The 24,123-nt window shown below is 40.1% G+C and overlaps 2 protein-coding genes and 1 long non-coding RNA gene across 6 annotated transcripts in view; 1 reads left to right on the forward strand and 2 right to left on the reverse strand.

Annotated features, from left to right (window-relative positions):
• pde11a (phosphodiesterase 11a) overlaps positions 1–2,025 on the reverse strand; it is a 355,963-nt gene extending 353,938 nt beyond the window's left edge. For all 3 annotated transcript variants that reach the window (XM_069935820.1, XM_069935823.1, XM_069935821.1), the window contains exons 1-2: positions 1,941–2,025; positions 148–266 (exon numbers count right to left, since the gene is read on the reverse strand). In XM_069935820.1, the coding sequence (XP_069791921.1) occupies positions 148–225 (78 nt within the window). In that variant the 5' untranslated portion in view covers positions 226–266; positions 1,941–2,025. The remainder of the gene's footprint in view (positions 1–147; positions 267–1,940) is intronic.
• A 359-nt stretch (positions 2,026–2,384) lies between these two features.
• LOC138762215 (uncharacterized) lies at positions 2,385–18,272 on the forward strand. Of its 2 annotated transcripts, XR_011356842.1 has the most exons (4): positions 2,385–2,588; positions 12,153–12,246; positions 13,037–13,406; positions 17,031–18,272. It is a non-coding gene; the product is annotated as an uncharacterized lncRNA (long non-coding RNA). The 2 variants fall into 2 exon arrangements; XR_011356841.1 differs by lacking the exon at positions 12,153–12,246 and having other exon boundaries at positions 2,388–2,588.
• Positions 18,273–19,090: 818 nt separating this feature from the next.
• LOC138762480 (cytochrome c-like) lies at positions 19,091–22,259 on the reverse strand. Its single transcript, XM_069936232.1, is given in 5 exon segments — positions 19,091–19,486; positions 19,565–19,630; positions 19,633–19,726; positions 21,895–22,007; positions 22,196–22,259. Coding segments are annotated over 5 exon segments (486 nt in total). The 3' UTR covers positions 19,091–19,337.
• Positions 22,260–24,123: the final 1,864 nt, after the last annotated feature.

Genomic DNA, 24,123 nt, shown 5'->3' on the forward strand with positions numbered 1-24,123 from the left:
AATAAGCACTGTTTAAAGTTTAAAAACATTTTTAAAGTGTATTTTTACCTTGTTACCTTACTTCTATGATATCTCCAAAACAAAAATAAAAATTGCAACAACCTCTGGAACCCGACGGGAAGACAAGAAAAAAGAATTGAGGCCTACTTTGACGATGAAGCAGGGCGCTGAACTCTGTCCTGCCTCCTGACCTGGTGAGCTTTTGGAGGGGGCTCCGGCCGGCATTTCTCAACCACTAACATGAAGTGATGGCATCGGTGTGGAACCTGTAAGTGAGTTGCGCATGCATGAGAAATTGTGCATGCATGGCACAAGGAAGCCCAGAGCACTACTGGGAGTGCAGCAACCCTTTACAGAAAAGTCGGGGATCTTGACTTCATTATTGGAGGAGGAAGAATTAGGCTCAAGAGGAAGTCCGTCAGCTGAAGATGAGGAAAAGGAGGAAGAAAAGGAAGAAGGGATTCAAGAAGAAGAGGTAATTGAAGAAATTAAATTTAATCCTCAGACCAAGACAGAGGAGTTATCTATAATGATAATGGAACATACTAAAGTAAGAAAGGGGAAATGAGAAGATTAAAGGATGTTAAGGCTGAGATTAGAGATGAAAGAAGAAACTGATAAGGTATTGTGAACAAAATGAAAAAATTAGAGAAAATGTAAGAAACAATTACTAGAGTACGGGATGATGTACAGCATGTTGAAGGCAGGGTGTCTAATGTGGAAAATACAACTACTGGTTTAATTACAGTAAAAAGCTTTCTGATACAGTGGATATTTTGTAGAATTTCAGTAGAAGAAATATTAAAATAGTAGGTTTGCCAGAAGGGAAAGAAGGTACAGATTTGCTTCTTTCAAGATTGGATTCCTAAAGTACTGGGAGAAGATAATTTTGAGAATAAGATTGAAATTGAGAGCCCATAGGGCTCTGAGACCTAAGCCTTTCCCTAATCAAAAGCCACGTGCTATATTAATAAAGTTTCTGTGTTATCAAATCAGAGAGAAAGTTTAAAGTTTTGCTGTGAAACGAGCAAAGGAACAACAAGGTCCTTTATTATGGAAATTTTGAGTGAAAATTTGTTAAGAAGGAAAGAATTTAATTCAGCTAAGAAAATTCTATACAATAAAGGTTACAAGTTTGTCCTTCCCTGTGACTTTGAAGATTTTTGTTCCAGGACAACTGACCAGATTCTTTATAAATTTTGATCAAGCGGAAGAATATGGTCGGAGTCTTCCTGAAGCTCAACTTTAGTAATTACTATAGACTTGATGTAATTAACTATCTTTTTAAATTGAGTTAGAAGAATTTAGCAATTTATTTTTTTTATGATTAATTAGTTGATTGATTTTCATTAGCTAAGTGATGAAGGCGTACATATTGAATACACTGAGGGAGTTGGGAGGTGTTGATTCTGCAGGATTATGTGTGTGTTTGTGACTTTGGTCACAACCCATAAAATGGAGGAAGTTAGTGTTGTATTCGGCAACCTTTATTGGGAGGGTTTTATTCTCTTTATTGTGAAAGGTATCAACTTGTCCATATTTTTTTGTATTATTGCTTTCTTTCTTTTTTCTTCTTTTGGATTGCTAAAGGAGGTGGGTACAGATACACAGATTTTTGCTGGATTTGGAGGAGATCTGTAGGACAGGGTGAGGGAAAAAGATTGATAAATATTTGGTTTAGATGAGTAAGGTAATTAAGCTTGTAAATTTTAATGTTAATGGGCTAAATGGACAAATAAAAGAGAGAATATTAACATATATTAAGAAATTAAGAGTTGATATAGCTTCAAGAAACACATTTAACTAAACAAGAACACTTAAAAGTATAAAGAGATTGGGTGGGATATGTAATGTCACATTAATTTAATTCTAAAGCAAGAGTGGTGGCAATTTTGATTAAAAAGAATCTTCCGATTAAGATCCAGAATATTGTTACAGACCTTGCTGGTAGATAGGTAATGATGCATTTTTGGTGGGACTAACTGCAGAGCTCAAGAAACACAGCTTACCAGAGAAGAGTCAACTAACTGTTTTTTATTTTAAACAATCGCGCGCTTCATAAAGGGGAGTGATGTCAACGTGCTTCATAAAGGGGAGTGATGTCAGTGCGCTTCATAAAGGGGAGTGATGTCAGTGCGCTTCATAAAGGGGAGTGATGTCAGTGCACTTCATAAAGGGGAGTGATGTCAGTGCACTTCATAAAGGGGAGTGATGTCAGTGCACTTCATAAAGGGGAGTGATGTCAGTGCGCTTCATAAAGGGGAGTGATGTCAGTGCGCTTCATAAAGGGGAGTGATGTCAGTGCACTTCATAAAGGGGAGTGATGTCAGTGCACTTCATAAAGGGGAGTGATGTCAGTGCACTTCATAAAGGGGAGTGATGTCAACGCGCTTCATAAAGGGGAGTGATGTCAGTGCACTTCGTAAAGGGGAGTGATGTCAGCACATCTCACAAAGGGGAATGAAGTTAGCTCTCTGGCAATATGCCAGCAGGAAAGGAATGCGCTTCATCAACCCACATGGATCTGCAAACACAGGCTTCTCCTGGGCAAAGAAGGAGACCCTGCACCATTCTGTGTCAGCCACACGGTGAGGCAATTCTGTCACATCACCCCCCACCCCCACTCCCAGAATCGTTGCATGGCTGCAATGTCACAACTTTGGGTATTTTAGGAGTGCGTCCCCGGTGCTTGGGAGGTGGGACATGCACAGGTTCAGCAATGTCCATGTGTGCAAGCTTCAGTCTGTTTCCTGTAAAAAGTTCTGGATGACCACCAATGTCCAATAGCACCATAGATCCATTGTGTTTTTGTGCTGTAGCAGTTTATAAGGCCCTTTGTAAGGTCGCTGCAGGAGTGTAGCGTGAGATGGATGTTAAGAGATAAGAAGTAGAGTCGAGAGCAGCAGGAACATGTGTAGAGGTGATCCATGACAAATTGCTGGAACTGGAGCCAGGGAATTCATCTTGTTTCTTAACTCTTGTAATTCCTCTGTAACCGAGGATCTATCTTTGGCTGGAGAAGGAGTGATATCTGCCAGTTCTAGGAATGGAGTACCGTAAACTAATTTTGCTAAAGAGGTCTCCAGGTCATCCTTAGGTGCCGTTCTAATACCCAACAGCTACCACAGTAACACATCTGCCCACTGAGGCTTGTTAATTCTTGCTTGCAAGGCTTGTTTCAGATGCCGGTAGAAAAGTTCTACTAGCCCATTAGCCTGTGGGTGGTACGTGGTAGTATGGTGTAATTGTGTACCACAAAGTCTCGCCAGGTTTGCCCACAAGGTTGAAGTAAACTGAGTTCCCCTGTTAGACATTAGATGGACTGGTACTCTGAATTGAGCAACCCAGGTCGAGAGAAAAGTCTGAGCACACATTTCAGCTGTGATGTCCATCATTGGTGTAGCTTCTGCCCAGTAGGTAAAATGGTCAACCATTGTTAATATATACCATTGACCTTTGGACATGGGCAGTGGGCCTACAATGTCTATGTGTACATGCTGAAATCTTTGAGTCGTAATGGGAAAGTGTTGAAGCGGTGTTCGGGTGTGCCATTGGATCATAGCTGGAGAGGCATTTTCGTGCCCAATGAGTGACCTTAAGCCATGCCAAACATATTTTGAGGACATAAGCTTGATGGTTGTGCAGACAGATGGATGCGACAGGCCATGAATGTGGTCTCTGCCAAGACAGTGGTCTTGGTCGTAGGTGGCTGGCTGAAGTATTACAAAGTATGTTCACCTGGTCAGGGCCTAATGGAATGTCAACTAAGAGCAGGTCCATAATAGCTGTATGGAAAGCTTGTACCTCCTGGTCCTCTTGTTGGGCTATTGCAAGAGTCCAGAAATCCAGCCCTCCTATAATCACATTGACTTCTGTTATGGACAAGGCATCAACTACAACATTGGCTTTACCAGACAAATGCCACACATCAGAAATAAATTCAGAAATATAGGCAAGATGCCTCTGTTGACCCGCCGACCAGGGATCCAGAATCTTGACAAGGGCAAGCGTTAGAGGCTTATGGCTAGTAAACACAGAAAATGCCTGTCCTCTAGAAAATATCTGAAATGTTTGATGGCCAGATAAAGCGCTAACAACTCCCAGATGAAAATGCTGCACTTTAATTCAGACGGGCGTAGGTGGTGGCTGAAAAATGCTAGGGGTTGCCAGTGATTGCTGATTTTCTATTCTAGGACCCAAGGCGATGTCCGATGCATTAGATGTGAACTCAAGTGGGCGTGTATATGGGGGTGGGCCAACATGGTTACCTTTGAAAGTGTCTCTTCTGCTTTGTCAAATGCTTCTGTGGCCTTTGTAGTGCAGAGCAGTTTTTTAGGTTTGCTAGTGAGGATGTGGAGCAAGGGCTTCATGATCCTGGCAGCTGCTGCGATGAACCTGTTATAAAAGTTAACCGTTCCTAGGAATTCTTGTAACCCTTTAACTGTCGTGAGCTTTGGGAAGCCTTGAATGGCTGATATTTTGTCTGGAAGTGGGGTTGCGCCTACATTCTAAATCCTATGTCCCAAAATGTCAATTGTGTGTTTGCCAAATATACACATCACAAGGCTGATAGAAAGGCCGAAATCCCGAAGTCACTGGAACAATTGTCGCAGGTGTCGTCTGTGCTCTTGTGTTGACTCACTGGCCACTATGATGTCATCGAGGTAGACAAAAATGAAAGGCAAATCTTTCATGACGGCGTCCATTAAATGTTGGAACATCTGAGGCATCCTCAGAAACTCAAATAGACCAAATGGAGTAATAATGGCCATTTTAGGGATGTCCTCTGGGTAGACAGGAATTTGGTGATAACCTTTTACCAAGTCTACCTTCGAGAAGATATGTTTTCCATGGAGGTTGGCAGCAAAATCTTGAATGTGTGGTATTGGATACCTATCTGGCACAGTTGCGCCATTGAGGTGTCAGTAATCTCCACAAAGTCTTAGGCCGCCGGATGCTTTGGGCACCATATGGAGTGTCGATGCCCAAGGACTATTGGACCTTCAGATGATGCCTAGTCCTCCATAGTTTTAAACTCTTTTTTTGCCTGTAGTGGCCAGTCAGGGGGAATGTATGGGAGGGCCGGTGGTAGTTATGTAGAGCTGAACTCCATGACGTGGAGAGACTAAATGAAAAGCTGGTGTAAGTAGTTCAGGAAACTCTGTTAATGTTCACAAAATCATCGGTGGCGAGTGTTTGAACGCATAGCAGTGTTGCCAGTTGATGATATGAAGAAAGTGGCATGTTTGGAATGTGGTGGCATGGACTTGTCACATCTACCAACAAGTCATGATCTCTCAGGATGCCCGTTTCAAAATGGGCTGTCCTACAGCCATTAGCATGAAAATCCAGTGGTAAGGTGTCTAATACCTGCTGTATCAACTTGGTGCCATAACTGCTAATTGTAGTGTCATCGACAGTATGGAAGTTGGCTTGAGGCATTTGAGATTCCCGTTCGTAAGAGGATGGCGGGTAGATAATGAACTGAGCTCCGGTGTCAACTAGCAGTTTGCATCCCATGCGCTGATCAGTGGCATATATCAGGCCGGTCAGGTCGCCATCCACCAAGGCTATCAGTGGTGGTTGGCGTTGTTGTTTCCCTGGGTGTCAACCATATAACTGCAAGGTAGCACACAGCGGCACACATTCCTGCCCCACTTTCTGTCGTAGAAACACCATTCACTGTTCTCCAATGGCTTTTCCTTCCTCGGTAGCCTGTGGAGTGCCATAGAACTGGTAGTTGCATAGACTTGACTGCCCAAGGTGACCTGTTGAAACTTTGCCATGGGAGGCTATGGTACCCTGTGAAGTCAGTCTGCCTCCCTCGCCACTTCCTTTGGTTTGGAGAAGTCAGCAGAAGAGAGCAGCAGGGCGATGTCATGAGGGAGCCATTCTAAGAAGGCTGCCTTGAACATTAAGCAGTTGAAATGGCCATCTGCTAATGCAAGTATTTCATTCATCAGTTCTGATGGCCTTCTGTCCGCCAAATCTTCAAGGTTGAGTAAGCGTAGTCCTCTTTCCAGGTCAAACATGCCAAAAGTCATGAGGAGATGTGCCTTAAAAGCACTGTATTGATCCTCCCCTCGGGTGGATTGTTGATAAAATCATCTACCTTGGCAGCAGAATCTTCATCTAATGAGAGGTCTACATGCCAGAATTTGGTGGCTTCATTTGTTGTGTTCCTAATGTGGAACTGAGCCTCATCCTGCTGGAACCATGGACGTGGTCTATGAGGCCAGAAGGTGGGCAGTTTCACAGCCACCACATGCAGCGCAGTAGTGGCATCCATTCTCCAGGCTTTCTCACTATGTTTCACTGTGGGGGCTCAAAAGACGTTGAGCTCCTGTTGGGGTCATCAATTTAGTGGCACTAACTGCAGAGCTCAAGAAACACAGCTTACCAGAGAAAAGTCAACTACCAACTGTTTATTTTAAACAATCGTGCGCCTCATGAAGGGGAGTGAAGTTAGCACGCTCCAGTCATTGTCTCTCTGGCAGGGACATTTTTGAATTATTTGCTCCAAATATTGATGATGAGAAATTTAATCAAGATACATTTTTAAATCGAGCAGAGGCACATGAAAATATTTGAATAGGAGGGGATTTCAATTTTTGCTTAGATCCATTGTTGGAAAAATCCACTCTCGAAAAGACAAGAATGAAAGCTGCTAAAGCTACATTGGGTTTGATGAGAGATTTGAATTTAATTGATGTGTGGAGGAGAATCCACCCTAGAGAGAAAGATTATTCATTTTATTCTAGAAGGTTTGATTCTTATTCTAGAATTGTTCTTCTTTTGGTGTTGTCCTAAATCAACCAAGATTTTTGAAGTGGATTATAAGACGAGGATTTTATCTGACCAATCACCTGTGTAACTATGGAAATGCCTGATAAAGAGAAATCTATATATACATGGAGATTAAATTCCTTATTGTTGAAAAGGAAAGATTTTTATTATTTTGTTCAAAACTATACTAGGATATTTAGTGATACCAAAAGCATATTTACAAGGGCAAATTATAAGCTTTACATCTAATATTAAAAATGATATGAGAGAAGTAGATCAATTAGAAAAATAAATTAGTTTTGGAAAAGGACCTTCACAAGTCTGTTTCTGAAGATGTGTAAACAATTAATTAATAAAGTTTCATTATAATACTTAACAAACTTAGGACTGAGAAAGTGATTATTCGGATGAGGCAAAGATACTATGAATTAGGTGAGAGATTTCATAAAGTATTAGCTTGGTGGGGATATGGCCATGCTAATGAGCTGAGAAGTGTTTTGAAAGAGCTCTCCACAAAAAGTATTAAAAAGACGGTTTAAAAGCTCAAAAACCAGAATTTTATCATCAAAAACATAAAGCAAGTGCTAATCGATCAAGGCAACTGAGAACAAAGACTGAAGAAGAAATAGCTTAGCCAGGAACATCGAGTGGAAGCCTGCTGAGGAATGACTCAGCAGGGGCCTTGGGACCGGCTGAAGTTTGCAGAACTGGGGAGATATAGCCTCCATCCTGAACACATTGGAAACTTTATGCAGTTGTTTTACAAGAATGGAATCAGTGATGAGAGAAGGTAATGGAAATTAAGGAAGTTGTGTAAGACTCTAGTGAACGAATGACTTATTCAGAGGCTGAGCTGGGCAAAACAAAAGACAGGTTGAAGGCACTGGAAGGAAAAGCAAAAATATGGGACAGAAAAGAAAGCACTGATGGACAAGATCGATCATATGGAAAATTTAGCATTGGACTGAGAGAAGGAATATAGGGAAAAGATGTGGTGAGTTTCTTTGAAACATGGATCCCACAAATGCTGGGACAAAATAAGTCAAATGCAAAGTCACAAATTGAAAGGGCTCACCAGACCCTCGGACCCAGAAGAACCAACAAATAGCCCCCACAACTAGTCCTGGTAAGACTTTTAAGTTACCAGGAAAGAGATGCGATCTTGGGAGCAGCATATGAATATTCAAAAAATAATAATGGCTCATTAGTGGTGGACAATGCAAAATAATGTTGCCCTGCCTTGGTTAAACAAAAAAAAAGGGAATTTGGTGAGGTAAAGAGACAAATGTGATCTAAAAATTTTAAATATTCAATGATTTAACCAGCAAAGGTGAGGGTGGATGTCTCAGAAGGTAATCAATGAATTTTCAATAAAAAAAGATGTAGGATTTTTAAGAAAGTTATGGGAAGATTAAAGTTGCCAGCTGAAAGAGCTGTAAAGACCATTTCAAAGCAGGACTAACTGAAAGACGTATCTTTATTTATATTAATAGTACTGAGCCATCTTGTTTTCACTGTTAAAAGAAAAAAAAACATTGGTTCATATGGAGAGCTCTGAAAAGACAGAATGGTGGAAAGGAAAGCAGCAAGGTGGGAACTCCATCTTGGGGGTTGGGGGGTGGCCGGGAGAGAAGTGATTTTAAAAGATGGCACTAAAGGGAGGGTTTCTTCTTCTTTGGAAGAACCCGCAGGCTTATTTCGCGCACTTCCGGGTACCATTGTCAAAGCTCGAGATGTGGCGTGTTTCTTAAAGGGGAAATGTATGTATTGGAAATGTCTTTTAATAGGGAGATGTTACAACAGTATTTAAAAAATTGGGAAGATATTATTGTTATACAATATTTGTGTGAGAAATGGTATGGATAAAACACTAAAATTTATTAGTCTTAATATTAACAGGATAAATGGGTGGTGAAGAGAAAGAAGGTCTTTGCATACTAAAAGAAATAAAAAGAGGATATAATCTTTTCTGCAGGAAACACATCTTACCAAATTGGAACATTATAAATCAAAAAGAGGATGAGTGGGACAAATAATATCTTCCTTTGTTTCAAAGGCAAAAGGGTGGCTATTTTAATTAATAAAAATACACCAAGGTTAATAGAAGATACCTCAATTGATCAAGCCAGAAGGTTTGGAATGGTGTACTGTAAAATTTATGGAGAAGCATGGACATTAATGAATATTTATGCCCTGAATTATGATAATGAAGCCTATATGAAGGACATCTTCTTAAAAAACACCAGAGGGAAGACAAAATATATTAGTTGGAGGAGACTTTAATTTCTGTTTGGACCCAATACTAGATAAATTGACAAGAATAATAAAATGAGAGTGAAAATAGCAAAAACCACAATTTTACATATGAAAGATCTAAATCTTATTGATGTATGGAGACAATTAAATCTCACAGAGAGACTACTCTTTTTACTCAATGGTGCATGACTCACATACAAGGAATTACTTACTTATTTTTAATGTCTACCCAGTTAAAAGTAGAGTGATAAAAACAGAATATCTAGTGAGGCTTCTATCAGATCACTTTCCATTAAAATTAACCATAGTAACAATGGAAAAGCAAGATGGCATCTCAATATTACATTGCTTATAAGAAAAGACTTCTGTGAATTTATAAAGCGATAGATAGAAATATTTTGTGAAACAAATCTGCCACCTACTAATAATAGTTTTCTGATATGGGACACACTTAAAGCTAATTTAAGGGGTCAAATTATAACCTATATGAATAATATTAAGAGGGAACATATGGCAGAAGTAAACAGTTTGGAGAAGGATATTAAAGAATTATATATTAAAAAATCAGAACAAGATTACAAGAAGAATACAGATTACTGGGGAATAAAATGCTAAGATATAATATAATACACATGTAGGACAGAAAAAGCTATATTAAAAACTAAACAAAAATACTATGAGTTGAGTGAATGGGTGCACTAAGTATTAGATTGGCAGATTAAAACAGAGTCATTAAGAATGATAAATGCTATAAAAACAGAAACAAAAATAAATTAATGACACTTTTAGACAATATTACACAAAATTATACAAAACAGACTTACTAGATGAGAATGAAATGGAAGAATTTTTGCTGAATGTCAAGCTGGAAGAGAGAAGAAAGATAGAATTTGATACTCCCTTCACAAGGGAAGAAATCAAAAAGGCCCTGAGCACCCTATAGGCTAATAAATCACGTGGTGTTTGTAAGGAGTCTGTACATTCGCCCCGTGACTGCATAGGTTTTTGCCCAGGAGCTCCAGTTTCCTCTCTCCATTCGAAACGTACCGGAGATGTAGGTTAATTGGGTGTAAATTGGGTGGCACGGACTCATGGGCCAAAATGGCCTGTTTCCCTGTTGTATGTCTAAATTAAAAATTAAAATTATAAAAAAATAGAGGCTACACTGCAGGATGCAAACCACTAGTTAGCCCCATGGTTCTCAACCTTTTTCTTTCCACTCACATACCTATGCCATAGTTGCTCTGTGATTAGTAAGGGATTGCTTAAGGTGGTATGTGGGTGGAAAGAAAAAAGGTTGAAAACCACTGTTTCAATCGTACCAAATTGACGTGATGTGTATGGTTTCATAACTCCAAGGGAAATGGACCAATGACAATTTTTCTCCAGCAAAATATTTCAGTAACAATTGGGTCTAGAGCAATGATTCTCAACCTTCCCTTCCCACTCACATACCACCTTAAGCAATCCCTTACTAATCACAGAGCACCAATGGCATAGGGATTACTTAAAGTGGTATGTGAGAAAGAAAAAGGTTGAGAACCACTGAGTTAGCCAGAGAGGATGGCCAAATTACAGTTTGCCAAGAAGTACTTCCAGAATTCTGGAAAAAGATCTAGTGGACAGAAGAGACCAGGGTTAACCTGTATCAGACTAATAGCAAGAGCAAGGTATGGAGATGTAAAGGAACTGCCCAAGATCTAAAGTGCACCACCTTTGCCATGGTTTGCATCTTACAGTACAGCCTCTGTATTTCTGTTCATGAAGTGTTCTGCAGACAGTAGTCATTGACATATCCATACCTGCCTCGTGAAAAGTCTTTCAGATTAGTCAGTCGTAAGTTGGGATTTTCCTTCATTATGATGAGAATTCTTCTGTCATCAACATTGGAGGTCTTCACTGGAATACAAGTCCCTTTGCAATTAATGAGACCACCAGTACACTCTTTCTTCTTAATGATGTTCCAAACTATTGATTTTGGTAATCCTCAGGTTTGGGCGATGTCTCTTAGTGTTTTCTTCTTGTTTTTAAGCCTCATAACAGCTTCTTTGACTTTCATTGGGACAACTCTGGTCCTCATATTGAAAAATGGCGAGTACAGACTCGAAAGTTGATCAAAAGCTTAGAAGTAAGCCAAGCTCTCTTATACCTGCACCAATGAAGCAATTAAACATACCTGAGTAATCACAAACACCTGTGAAGTCAAATGTCCCAAACATTATGGTGCCCTGAAATGAGGGGACTATGTATAAAAAAGGCTGTAATTTCTACATGGTCAAACTAAAATGTCATGATACCCTTGAATAAAATCTGGAATCTGCACTTTAATCACGAGAATTATTTGATTCAATGTTTAAAACTCTGGAGCACAGGGGCAAAAAAAGAAAAAAAATGTGCCTTTGTTCCAAACATTATGGAGGGCACTGTTTGACCTGCTGGATCTCTCCAGCATTGTGTTTTAACTTATGTACTCAATACTTTGAATGATAAAGTCCACTATTCAAAAAGTTGGCTTTATGGCCCTATTTGTGACACGACTTTTAAGGAATTAGGCATTTGTTTTCCCAAATCTCTCTGCTCTACTACACTCCACTGTGCCCTACTATTTACTATGGAATTCCTACCCCTGGTTTGTCCTCCCAAAGTGCAACACCTCACACATGTCTGCATTTTTGCAACCCATTTTCCCAGCTGGTCTAGATCCCGCTACAAACTTTGAAAGCCTTTCTCGTTGTTCATTATACCCCCAATTTTTAGAAGCAAACGGATTAAGGACAGAGATGCAGTCAGTGTCTGTTATTACAAGCTCCTGTTTTATTTAGTGAATGTCACTTTGGGGGGTGGTGCAGGCTGCAAACATTGATAGTTTTCACAGACTGGATGGCACTATCAGGTTCAAACAATAAACAAAGTGATGCTCTCAACCAAGAACAAAAGAACAATGGTTGTCTATTCAGGAAAAACAGATGGTGAGAGTCATATGATTATGAGTCATGTGTTTGGGACACTTAAAGAAACAGTATTTCAGCATTGATCAGCCAATTATCTGATAAACACAGTTATCTGATAAACTACGTGAAATGGGCAATTCTGTTAATTCTTCTTGTTAGGGGAATGAATGAACCACCATGACCATTTTAATTGACCCATATCTGGATCAAGGAAGCAGGCGAATTACTGTATTGGATCTCAACCACCGTGAAGGTAATTTCTACTGATTCGTGCCTGGGTTTTGGAAATGTTTTGTTTCCCCTACACAAGTAAAAGGAGAGTTATGACAACCATAAGTATGAAAGGACATTTCTCTGGAAGTAAGTCGACAAGGATTCATAAGTTTTTGGCAGTCTGATCACTCAGTCTCTCAGCTCCTTCGTAATTACTTCTGAGCATCAGTTTAGAAGTCTGAGTTTCAACAGGATTTCTAAAACTGAACTATGGAATGACTTTCCAGAATTGTGCCTAAGCTGTAATGGTTTGGGTATCACACACACACACACACACACACACACACACACACACACACACACACACACACACACACACACACACACACACACACACACATGATATTCATGCATAGTTATAAATAAATACATTGTTTTAAAAGAAAATCCATAATAGTCTATAGTCTCTTGGTGAATTTTGATTGCTATTGGTCTGCGATGTAACATTTTTAAGAGGAACACTTTGAAGAATTCATCAATCATGAACTATCGGCCAAATGGTTGGTGTAGCAGTTAGTGCAATGCCTTTACAACGCCAATGATCAAGACTAGAGTTTGAATCCCGTGTTGTTTGTAAGGAGTTTGTACGTTCTTCCCGTGTCTATGTGGGTTTCCTCCAGGGGCCCTGGTTTCCTCCCACCATTGAAACATAGTCTGGGGGGGGGGGGGGGTAAGTTAATTGGGTGTAAATTTGGCAGCACAGGTTCATGGGCCAAAATGGCCTGCTACCGTGCTATATGTCTAAATTTATACGATCCTATTCTTCACAGGACACTCCTTGACTCCATCACACAACATACTATCTAGTCCAGACTGGCTTCTCCACTGATCAAAAAACAAAAAAAAGCATGTGCCAGGTGAAAAATAACATGGCCTCGAAAGCTGGTGTAAGCTTTTAAATGAAGGAGAGAGGAGCTTCAATCACAAATTTACAGATTTATCTCCTACATCTGAGAAAAATAGGACATAACTGGAGACCTTAGAGATGCTGTAATCAAGATCATATTCAAGAAGACAACCTCATTTGCAGGACCACAGAGGAGCATCCCTGCTGTCAGCCACTGAGAAACCATTGTTAGGATCCCCTTCTCCCAGTGGCCAAAGAGTTGGTCCCTGAATCACAATGTGGATTCCATCCAGGTAGGAACACAATAGACATGATCTTCACCATAAATCAATTCCAAGAGAAATACATGAAAAAGTATCATCCACTAAACCTGGTTTATTTTTTTAACCTAAATTCTTTGCTTTTGTCCACTGACAGGACTGTGGAGCACTGTAATCAAAACTTGGCTGTACTGTACACAGAAACGTGCCTCTATCCTTCACATGATGAGAAACATTGATAATAGTTCATCTAGAAAACCCCACAACAATTAGCAGGTCCAGGCAGATCCAATTCTAGTAAAGACTGGTGACAAATAAGGTTTACTTGGTGCAATACAATATCTTGCCTCTGACATAAGGAAAGATGATACGTTGATTGCCTTTCACCTCCTATGGATGCTGCGTGACCTACTGAGTTTCTGTAGCAATTTTATGTATTGCACTAGATCCTAGCACCTGAAGATTTTTTTTTGTTTGACAGAAAAACATATTTCTGTCTTATTTCAGTTTATTCTAATCTAGAACATACCTAAAGCATACCAGAACTCATGTGGTTTAGTGATCATGTTTTGTTTTGCTTGGTTTCTGTACAAGTCCAATTTTATTTTGTTGCCTTCAGAAAATTATCTTAATTCTTCATCTGCTAATGTGACCACATACAAGCATATTTTAAACTTATGGTCGCATATGCTAAGGCTTGTATTCGCATTTATTTGCAGGCCAAGCTCCAAGTCCTTATTCATTGAATAGTACAAGAAAATATGCTTTAGACTAAGTGCACACAAAAACAATGGTGTTCTACCATCCTGCCCGTGCTAGCAAGGCTCTAGAAAAATCTGAATTACCTTTAATATCTTAGTAGCTAACTTCAGCAAATGCAGACATCAGTGATTAAACACACGAGTGCTTCATGTCAGCTTTTGACCACCTGAGCAAAAGATTGTTTGGTATCAAAACCTCAAACCCATAACAAAGCTTATTATCTACAGGGCAACAATGATTCAGAGACATTAACACCTCAAAGCACAAAACAAAGAATCATCAACATGACCCCACAAGATCTTCCAAATCAACTGGCAAGGTAAATGAAGTGCCACTCCCAGGCCAACCCTGCCAGCATTAAGGCACCAGCGAGTAGGTTGTGTGGTCTACATGCCTGATAGCAGATACCCTACTCCAAGCTCCATTATATCATGAAGTTATCAGTTGTACAGAGGAAATGATTCAAGGTTGTTCTCAAAGACTCCTTAAGAAAGTGTGTCCTTCTTGTTATGAGAGTGGTCGTGATAATCCTGACCACTAGAGGGAGTAAGATATGGGTTGTTGCAGCTCAGAGCAGATTCAAAATGGACAGTTTCTTTATTTATAATAAAAGAAGCATCACATGGTATCAGTAGTGGAAGAAACACCAGGAATGTGCAGAGTTAGAATCAGTTGATAGCAGCAGAAAACATGGAAAGTTTAAAGACTCTTGACACTCTAAATTGGACTGGAAATTTTGACTATGAGTGGAGGTTGTTTAATCAACGATTTATGCTGTACCTGCAAGCCATTGGACTTATTAGCAAACCTGATACACAGAAGATTGCACAGCTACTTACCACGGTGGGACCTCAAGTACTCAAGGTTTACCACACATTTGATTTTGCTGAGGCAGTTGACCAGGGCAAGTTGAACAAGGTTACCAAGATGTTTGATGAACACAGATCAACAAAAAAAAACATTTGAGTGGTATGCGTTTCGCTCACACACACACAGCTGCAGGGAGAGAGCTTTGATACTTTTTTAACGGACTTGAAATTAAATGCAAGAACATTCAGTTTCAGACTGCTGCAAGGTTCAATGATCTGTGATCAAATTGTGTTTGGGATTATTGATAAGAAAGTGAAAGAGAAGTTGTTGCAAGAAACAGAGCTTACCTTAGCTGGAGCTGTGAAGATATGCTACACCAGTAAAATAGCTCTGCACCATGAAAGAAAGTACGGTGATAGTGCAAAAGCCAATGTCCAGTGTCTGGACACACAAATAACCAAAAAAATGAGATATACGAATTAACAAAAAGGTAGAGAGGCGTTCAATTGTAAACAATGTGGCACTCAATATGCACCAAAACAATGCCCAGCCTATGGAAAGTCTGTAATAAGCGCAAAGGGAAGAATCATTTGCAAAAGGAAACAAAACAGAAGTGAAAGCATGCACACTGTACACACTATAGATGAATATGCTCTCATTGATTCCATCTACGTTGGCATGGTAGTGTAGGAAGATTCTAAATCTAAACCAACACACACAGAACAGTCAAGTGTGAACAGAGTTGAGCAGGATAAGTGGAATTTGTCATTGCATACAAATGGAACAAATATTTCTTTCAAGCTGGACACAGGGGCAAAAGTCAATTTGATCTGTGAGCATGACATCAGGGCAATGAAGATAAAAGCATACATCCATGCAAATCCTGTACAGCTCAAAGTCTACAATGGACAGAGCGTTGACACGAAAGGCACATATTAACTCAAGGTGAAAGTTAGAGAATCACCTCAGGTTCACAGTAGTCCCAGATAGACATGAATTAATGCTTGGTGACAAAGCATGTGGAAACTTAATCCTAATCAAGAGGGTGGACACACCAGGGAAACTTATTGTGTTAGCTGATGCATTATCCAGAGCAATGATGCAGAGTGAAGCACCCAATGAGAGTTTCACAATCAGATGTGATTTTTCACATGAACCTGCTCACTGAATATTTTCCCGTATCTGACATGAAATCCAAGCAGATCATAGCTGATACAGAAAAGGACACAGTTCTACAGAAGTTCATCAAGAATCTGAATGAAGGATGACCTAGAGGTGCATATGAACTATACTACATCAGAGCTGAGCGTTGTCAATGGGCTTATACTCAGACAAAGAAGAATTGTCATTCCTCAATCGCTGTGAATAAGAGGTGCTGAAAAGGGTGCACAAGGGGCACCTTGGAATAGAAAAATGGAAGAGGATGGCCAGAATTGGTGTTTATTTGCCAGGGATAAATGTTGACATAAACAGGATAGTTTCAAGCTATGAGACCTGTTTGAAACATCACGCCCATGATCATAACTGACTTACCAGAACCATGACAGAAAGTTAGAACTGATCTGTTCCACATGGATGGATACAATTACTTGTTGGTTATTGACTATCTATCGAACTATTCGGAGATTGCGCTGTTTCCTATCATGTCTACTGCTTGTGTGATTAAATATATGCAATCAATCTTTGCAAGACATGGAATTCCTCAAATTTTCTACAGTGGCAATGGAACATGCTACAGTTGTAGAGAATTCCAGAACTTTGTAGAAGAGTATGATTTTCAACATGTGACTTCAAGTCCTCTGCATCCACAGTCAAATGGCAAAGCAGTGAAAGGAATTCACATAGTTAAACAGTTGTTCAAGAAAGCTCAGGACAGTAGCTCAGATCTTTATCTAGCTCTGAGGCTCCGATAGCTTACTGGTTAGAGCACTGGTCTTGTAAACCACTGGTTTGATCTTTGCTGGAGCCTCATTTCTGTGAGGGGCACTGGACAAAGTGGCGGCTCTAAGAATTTCATTATGTTACATTCTAAATGTAGTATTACATGACAATAATGGAACCTTTACCTTTTCTATTGAATTACAGAGCTTCACCACTTGAACATGGCATGTCACCCGCTGAGCTTCTGATGGGACGTAGACTTCCCTACTCTGCAGATCCAAACAAGAACAGAGATGTCGAGAATATTGAACAGAAACAATGGAGACAAAAAAAGCGAACTATGACAAGTCAGCAAGAAGCTTAGGCCACTCGCACAACATGATACAGTGAGACTGAGAGATTCCAACACTTGTGACAAAAAGGCTACTGCTCTAAATCCAAGACCCTACACTGTTAGAACAGAGGATGGGCAAATACTGAGGAAGAATCGAAAGAGCCTACTGAAAATGCAAGACACTGCAGGAACAGACAAATCCAGCCTGCAGAGCAACAGAGGAAACACCACCAGTGCTAGATAGTAGTGGACCAGCATCTGTGTTAAGAAGATCCACACACATTATCAAAGCCCCTGACAGACTGAATCTCTAAAAGAAAAAGAACTGAAGTTCATAAATCAAGACATAAATGGAAGGTAGATTTAAATAAGAAAATAGATAAATGTAGGTGGATTCAGATATATAGAGAGAGTATGAAAAGTACAATAAATCTGAGATATCGGTTAGTTCAATATAATTTTATTCTTCAGTTATATTTAACACCACAAAAGTTACATAATATGAACTATACTTATTCAGATTTATGTTTTAGATGTGGACAAGAAGTTGGTACTTTTTTGCATTCATTAGAATGAATAACTGGAGTAAGATTCCCACAGGTTCCAATGTTATTTTTACTATGAGATATTAGAGGCATTCAACCTAAGTTAAAACTGAATGTGTATCAAGTAAAATTTGTTCCAATTACTTTGGCAATAGCTAGAAAATGTATTGCAATAACTTGCAAGTTGGACTCTTGATTTGTAGTAATTTAAGAGATAAATATCATATATTTTGTAAAATATGGAGCCTGTATTTACAAACTGTTGGTATTAAAATCTAAATGAATCTTGAACATACCCTTTCTCTTATAGGTCTCTATAAATATTTATATGTTTAAAAGTATCGGAATGTGAAGTACTCCTGTTGTAGTTTTCTTGTCCCTCTTTTTCTTTTTTTACCAGTTTGTAGGGGGTTGGGGGATTAATAGGAGGTTTTTCTTTCTTTTGTATTTCTTTACTCCCTTTTTTCTTTTTTTATAAAATACTACATGTATTTGGATTGTTTGAAATATTGTAATTTGTTTGCTTAGTGGTTTTATTTTAAGTATAAAAATAAGAACTTCACACTTGTTTGTGTTAATGATGTCTGTGTTTTTGTTGAACTTTAAGCTGTTTTAGTGTGTCATGTTGTTAAACATCTTAAGGAAAGGGGATGTAATGTGAGTGTGCTAGTGATAATTCTGACCACTAGAGGGAGTCAGAGATGAGCTGTTGCAGCTAGGGGAAGATTCAAATTGGATGCCTCCATGAGGTCAGGATTTCTACAGCCAATAAAATACAGTGGTTAGAAAAAAACCCACATGTCTTGATTACAATAAAAGAAACATCACACTTCTCACTCCTGAAAATCTCTGGCTTGTGACCAATCAAAAGGGAGAAGATCATGATAGCAATGCAATTTTTAGAGCTCTTTAGAGGGAGTACACCCTACTGTATGTTTCCATTAGACCTTGCTTTATGTTTTATACTGCAAATAGCTTTTGGCATCATAGATGAGAAAATGCAATCCTAGATAACTCGGATTTACAAGACTGCTCGAGTTCTTTTGTATCTCAAAACATTTAATGTGAATTTGTATTATAATCTCTACTGGATGATTTAATAGAAATGTTGCAATATAGGAGGAGGGTATCCAACTCTCTCTTGAGCAATCCAGTTATTTAACTGCTCTACTCTGTAAAATATTATATCGAAGCAAATCTGATTTGCCTGTTTCATTCAGGAAGTAAGAAAATGTGGATTTCCACAGAAGTGCATTGATGTTATTCAAGGCCAGCCAGTAAACTCTAAAGGAAAGCTTCTTAGCCATAAATGCTTACATTTAAAGAATAACTTGGTAATTTCTTGTAAATTCAAGGTAACATATGGCCTGAAACTGAATGCATTTATGCTAATACAACAAATTATTTTTATTAGCACATCTTGAAAAGTTGCCCAACTTTATTTTAGACATTGTAAGTTTGTTACACAAATCATTTCCATTACAGTACTGCAGTTAAAATCAAGTAACAAATTAACATTGAATGTGTGATTGATGAAAATTTAGAGTTACGAACGCTTCACTAAATTCTCAGATGACTACCAAAGTAAAATGCTTTTCAAAATTAAATCAGGTATTTTATTGAACACTTCATTCATGATGATGTTGCTTTCTTTAAATAAGCAATAAGGTCAGCATGTTCATTTTTTTTCTTGATACCCGCAAATGGCATTTTTGTTCCAGAAATGTATTTTTTAGGATTCTCCAAATATTCCATTAGAGTGCTCTCTCCCCATGTAATACCTGCATATCAATGGACGCTTTAGATTGAGGGCAAATAATAGTGAAGTCAAGCACCGAAGTTGCACCAAATTGCATTACGTTTGCTCTTGTTTGCATCAGTGTAAATATATCCTTTAGCTGATCCAGTTCTATACCCAAAGAGACCCAAAGGTTAGGTCCAACCAAATGTTTTCCACCTATTTCAATGGTGTGGCACATAGCACATTTTTGCACAAAGATTTTCTTTCCTTTTTCCAGAGGCTAATGCTAACATGACAACATTGAAAATATTAGAAAATGCATATGAACTGCAGAAATGTTAAATATTAAAATAAATTATTTTAATATGTATTTATGTAAATTGCAAGTAAAATGATAAAATTACAGTATTTGCATGTTTATCAGAAAAGGCTCAGTGGTTAGTTCACTGGTCTTGTAAACCACGGGTTGCGAGTTCGTTCCTCGCTGGGGCTTCATTTTTGTGAGGGGCGCTGGAGAAAGTGGTGACTTTCTGTCTTCCTTATGGTGGACAAAGTTAAAGAATTTCATGTATGTTACATTCTAAATGTAGTATTATGTGACAATAATGGAACCTTTACATTACATATCTTAATCTAACTTAGTGAGGGTGATTTTACTTTGTTTTATGTCCCATGAATATCAATTTCATAAGAAGACAAAGGAAAGAATCACTCTCATTCTCATTCCTATTTTTACTTGACAAACGTTCCCAGTACGTCAATTTTAATTAGAGGGATGAATTGTAAAATTGTTGGACTGGGTCTGAATCTATAAGACTTTGAAAGGGCAGTAAGCAACCTTCATTTGCAGTGGCAAGCTGACAAAACTGCTCATTTCTATACCAGTTAGGCGAGAGTCAATGGTTGGGGCATCAATGGGTGTCGGGGCGTTGGGAGCTTAGAAGGGCAGGCAGTAGGGGCATCCAGAGCTCGGATGGGTGGACTGTAAGGGCGCCAGGAACTCAGATGGTCTAGATAATACTTACTCTCTGCTAATTTCACCCCACAATACACCCATACACGCCACAATCACGCGATCTCACACCCACTAACACTAACACTACACAGCCCATACGGTTGACATAGTGGTTAGCTCAATGCCTTTACAATGCCAGCTATTAGGACTGGGGTTCAAATCGCGCTCTGTCTTTAAGGAGTTTGTACATTCTTCCCATGTCTGCGTGGGTTTTCCGCAGGGGCTCCGGTTTCCTGCCACCGTTCAAAATGTACAGGGGGTGTAGGTTAATTGGGTGTAAAATTGGGTGGCACAGATTCATGGGCCAAAATGTATGTCTGAATTTAAAAATGAAAGAAAATAAATTTAAATTTTCATGAGCTGCATATTCATGTGGTATGCGGGTCATGTTTTGACCACCCCTGGTGTATGTCAATACATTTAAAATACTTTAAATTTAGACAGGTATTTAGATAGCTAGGGTTTTGAGGGATATGGGTGAAAAAACAAGGAAATGGAACTAGCTTCCATAGGCAACTTTGTTGGAATGGCAAGTTGGGGAAAAGGGCTGTAAAACTATAAATTTATGCCCTGTTCAGAAATATTTAAGAGTAGTTAATTAGTAGTTGAAAAGTAGTTAAACAGCTTGCTGTTTTTGGATCCCATCATCTCCTTAATTACAATCAATAGCAATTTATTTGAAGTCCCATCTACATGTGCTAATACAAGGAAGAGAACTAAAAGCTTTAGAATGCAACTTAATTCTATTAGTCTTCTAACCATTTCATGGCATCTAAATATAACATCCACAAAGCAGCTGATAATCTCAGCTGCATGAAGCTGTAAAAATCTACATGAACTGGACCAGGATTTGTGATTCAGTTTGAGAACAGACATGGCGTTGCAAGCAACAATAAAGTACGAGTTTACTTACATTATTTGGGCTCAGACTGTATCTAGTGACAGTATTTAACAGACATTTAGTATCTACCACCCAGTCTTGACCCACTTCAATTTGCGTATCGAATCCACAGCAGATGCCATCTCCTTAGTCTTCATTCGACCCTAAAACACCAGATTGCCAAGGGCATGTATGTTAGACTTCTAATCATAAACTACTACCTGCCTTTACTACCATAGTCCCTACCAAACTCATTCTCAAACTTCAAGGTTTAGGCCTCAGTGCTCACCTCTGTAACTGGATCATTGACTTGCTGACTAATAGATTAAAATCAGTGAAGTGAGTAACATTTCCTCAATGATCATATTCAACACCAGCACTCAAGGAAATGTACTCTGTCCACTACGATACTCACTCTACACCCATGACTACGTAGCTCAATACAGTCCCTACTCCATCCTTAAATTTGTTGAGTATTGGGCTGTATATCCAATAGCGATGAGATGGAATACAGGAGAGAGAAAGTCTAAAGGTATAATGCCAAGATAACAACCCCTTTCTCAATGTCAACGATGAAGGAGATAATCACTGATCTCAGGAGAGGGATCAGAATCTGCATCCCATCCACAAAATGGAGCTCATCAAAAGAGTAGGTGGCTTCAAGTTCTCAGGAATAAATAAAACAGCCTGTTCAAATCCTGTCCACAAACTTAAATGTTACTCCATCGATCAACAGTGCACTGTGCCTGTACCAACTACAAAATGGAGTTTGCCAATGCGACCAACATCAACCACACGAAGCAGAGTGGTTAAATGCAGGCTTTAATAGAGTGATATATACAGGTAGGTCTTGCCTCTGTGCAAGCCCAGGTCAGCAGGAGGAGCATGAGCTCCGATCAGCTTTATATACAGGGTCATCAGGTGTGGGCCCCTGGTGACTTAGTGGTGTAATGGCATATCACCACATTCACCCCCCCTTAAAGGAATTTGGCCACTCCCCCACCCTGCAAGTTCATAAGTCCAGGATCTGGCAGGCTTTCCTTTGTCTCTTGGACCTTCGGGGTACTGGGGCAGGGGAGGTGGGGGGTATTGGGAGCTGGGTGTCCTGACGTTGGGTGGTTGAGGGCGCAGGGCTGCTCGTCGGCTGCAGAGTAGGGGTATGCTGGAGGGATGTAGGGCTTTCTGGATGGGTACCAGCTATCGGGAGTGTAATGGTCGGCGGTTCATTTTGGGGTGATGATAGTCGGTTGTCTTGGTGTCTGCTGTCCATCTTGCTGGTCCGTCGGGGTCCGTGGGGTCTGTAATCCTTCCTCTTTGTACACGATACCGCAATGTCCCTGATGGCTACTGAATCTTCCCATCAGTCCCTGAATGAGACTACCGCGTATTGGGAGTTCACGTGCCTCAGCTCTACACAGCGGGTCCGTTTTGTGGGGCCTGCTGTGCTTCCGGAGAAGCAACGGACCTGGTGTCATCAGCCATCTAGGCAGGACCGTGCCCGTCGCGGCTTTCCTTGAAAATGAAAACAAGCAGTCATGTAGAGTCGTGTTTGTGGCGGTACACAACAGTGAGCGTATCAAATGTAAAGCCTCCGGTAACACGTCCTGCCATCTTGCCACAGGTAGGTCTTTTGCCTTTAAGATCAACAGTACTGTTTTCCAAATAGTGGCATTTTCCCTTTCCACTTGCCCATTACCCCTGGGGTTGGAGCTTGTAGTGCGGCTTGTGGCAATACCTCTGTTCCGTAGGTACTGCTGGACTTCTGCACTCATGAATGCAGCACACTTGTCAGTGTGTATATACCCACACATGCTGAAAATAGGTTGCAGGCACTTTATTACTGTGGCTGCTGACACGTCAGGGCACAGATGTGCAAAAGGGAAGTGGGAGTTTTCATCTATGGCATTAAGGAAGTTGACGGTCCTGTCATAGGAGGGGAGCGGGCCTTTAAAACTCGAGGCTGAGGTGTCTGGTGGCTTTTATCAATGCAGCTGGTAGAACTGCAGTTTGCATTCCGCACAGAAGGGACAGCCTTTGTTTACTGTCCTTACCTGCTCCACTGAGAACGGGAGATTGTGGGTCCTTATGAAATGGAACAATCTAGCGATCCCTGGGTGGCACAGCTCATTGTGCAAGCTCTGCAGCTGGGACACGTGATTGAAGGCCACTCTGATGCCCCTGGACAGTGCACCTGGGGGCTCATTGACTTCCCGGGGCTGGTATAGAATGTTGTAATTGTATGTGGACAGTTCTATCCTCCACTGCAAAATTTTGTCATTTTTTATTTTCCCCGTTCTGGTTGTCGAACATGAATGCTGATTGTTGGTCCGTGACCAGAGTGAAGTACTTACAAAACAGGTAATGTCTCCAATGCCTCACCACATCTACGTTGGCCTGTGCCTCCTTCTCCACTGCTGAGTGTCTCACCTCTGACCCCTGTAGGGTCCACAAGAAAAAGGCTACTGGTCGCCCCTCCTGATTCAGTCTGGTCGCTAGTGCTACATCTGAGGCATCTGTCTCCACTTAGAAGGGAATCGTCTCATCTATGGCCCACAGGGTTGCTTTTGCAATCAGGTCCCTAATCTCTGTAAAAGGCTTGACAGCCGCAGGGCCGAGGGGAAGCGCTGAGGCTTTTATGAGCGGGCGGGCCCTGTCGGCATAGTTGGGAACTCACTGTGAATAGTGTGCAGAGTCCCAAACATCTCTTTAACGTTTTCTGTGTGTGAGGGTCTGGGAGATCTAGGAGTGGGCGGGGTCTAGGCTGATTTCCCCATTTTGTACT

This window comes from Narcine bancroftii, chromosome 4, assembly GCF_036971445.1.
Source record: "Narcine bancroftii isolate sNarBan1 chromosome 4, sNarBan1.hap1, whole genome shotgun sequence".
NCBI classification, from domain to species: domain Eukaryota; kingdom Metazoa; phylum Chordata; class Chondrichthyes; order Torpediniformes; family Narcinidae; genus Narcine; species Narcine bancroftii.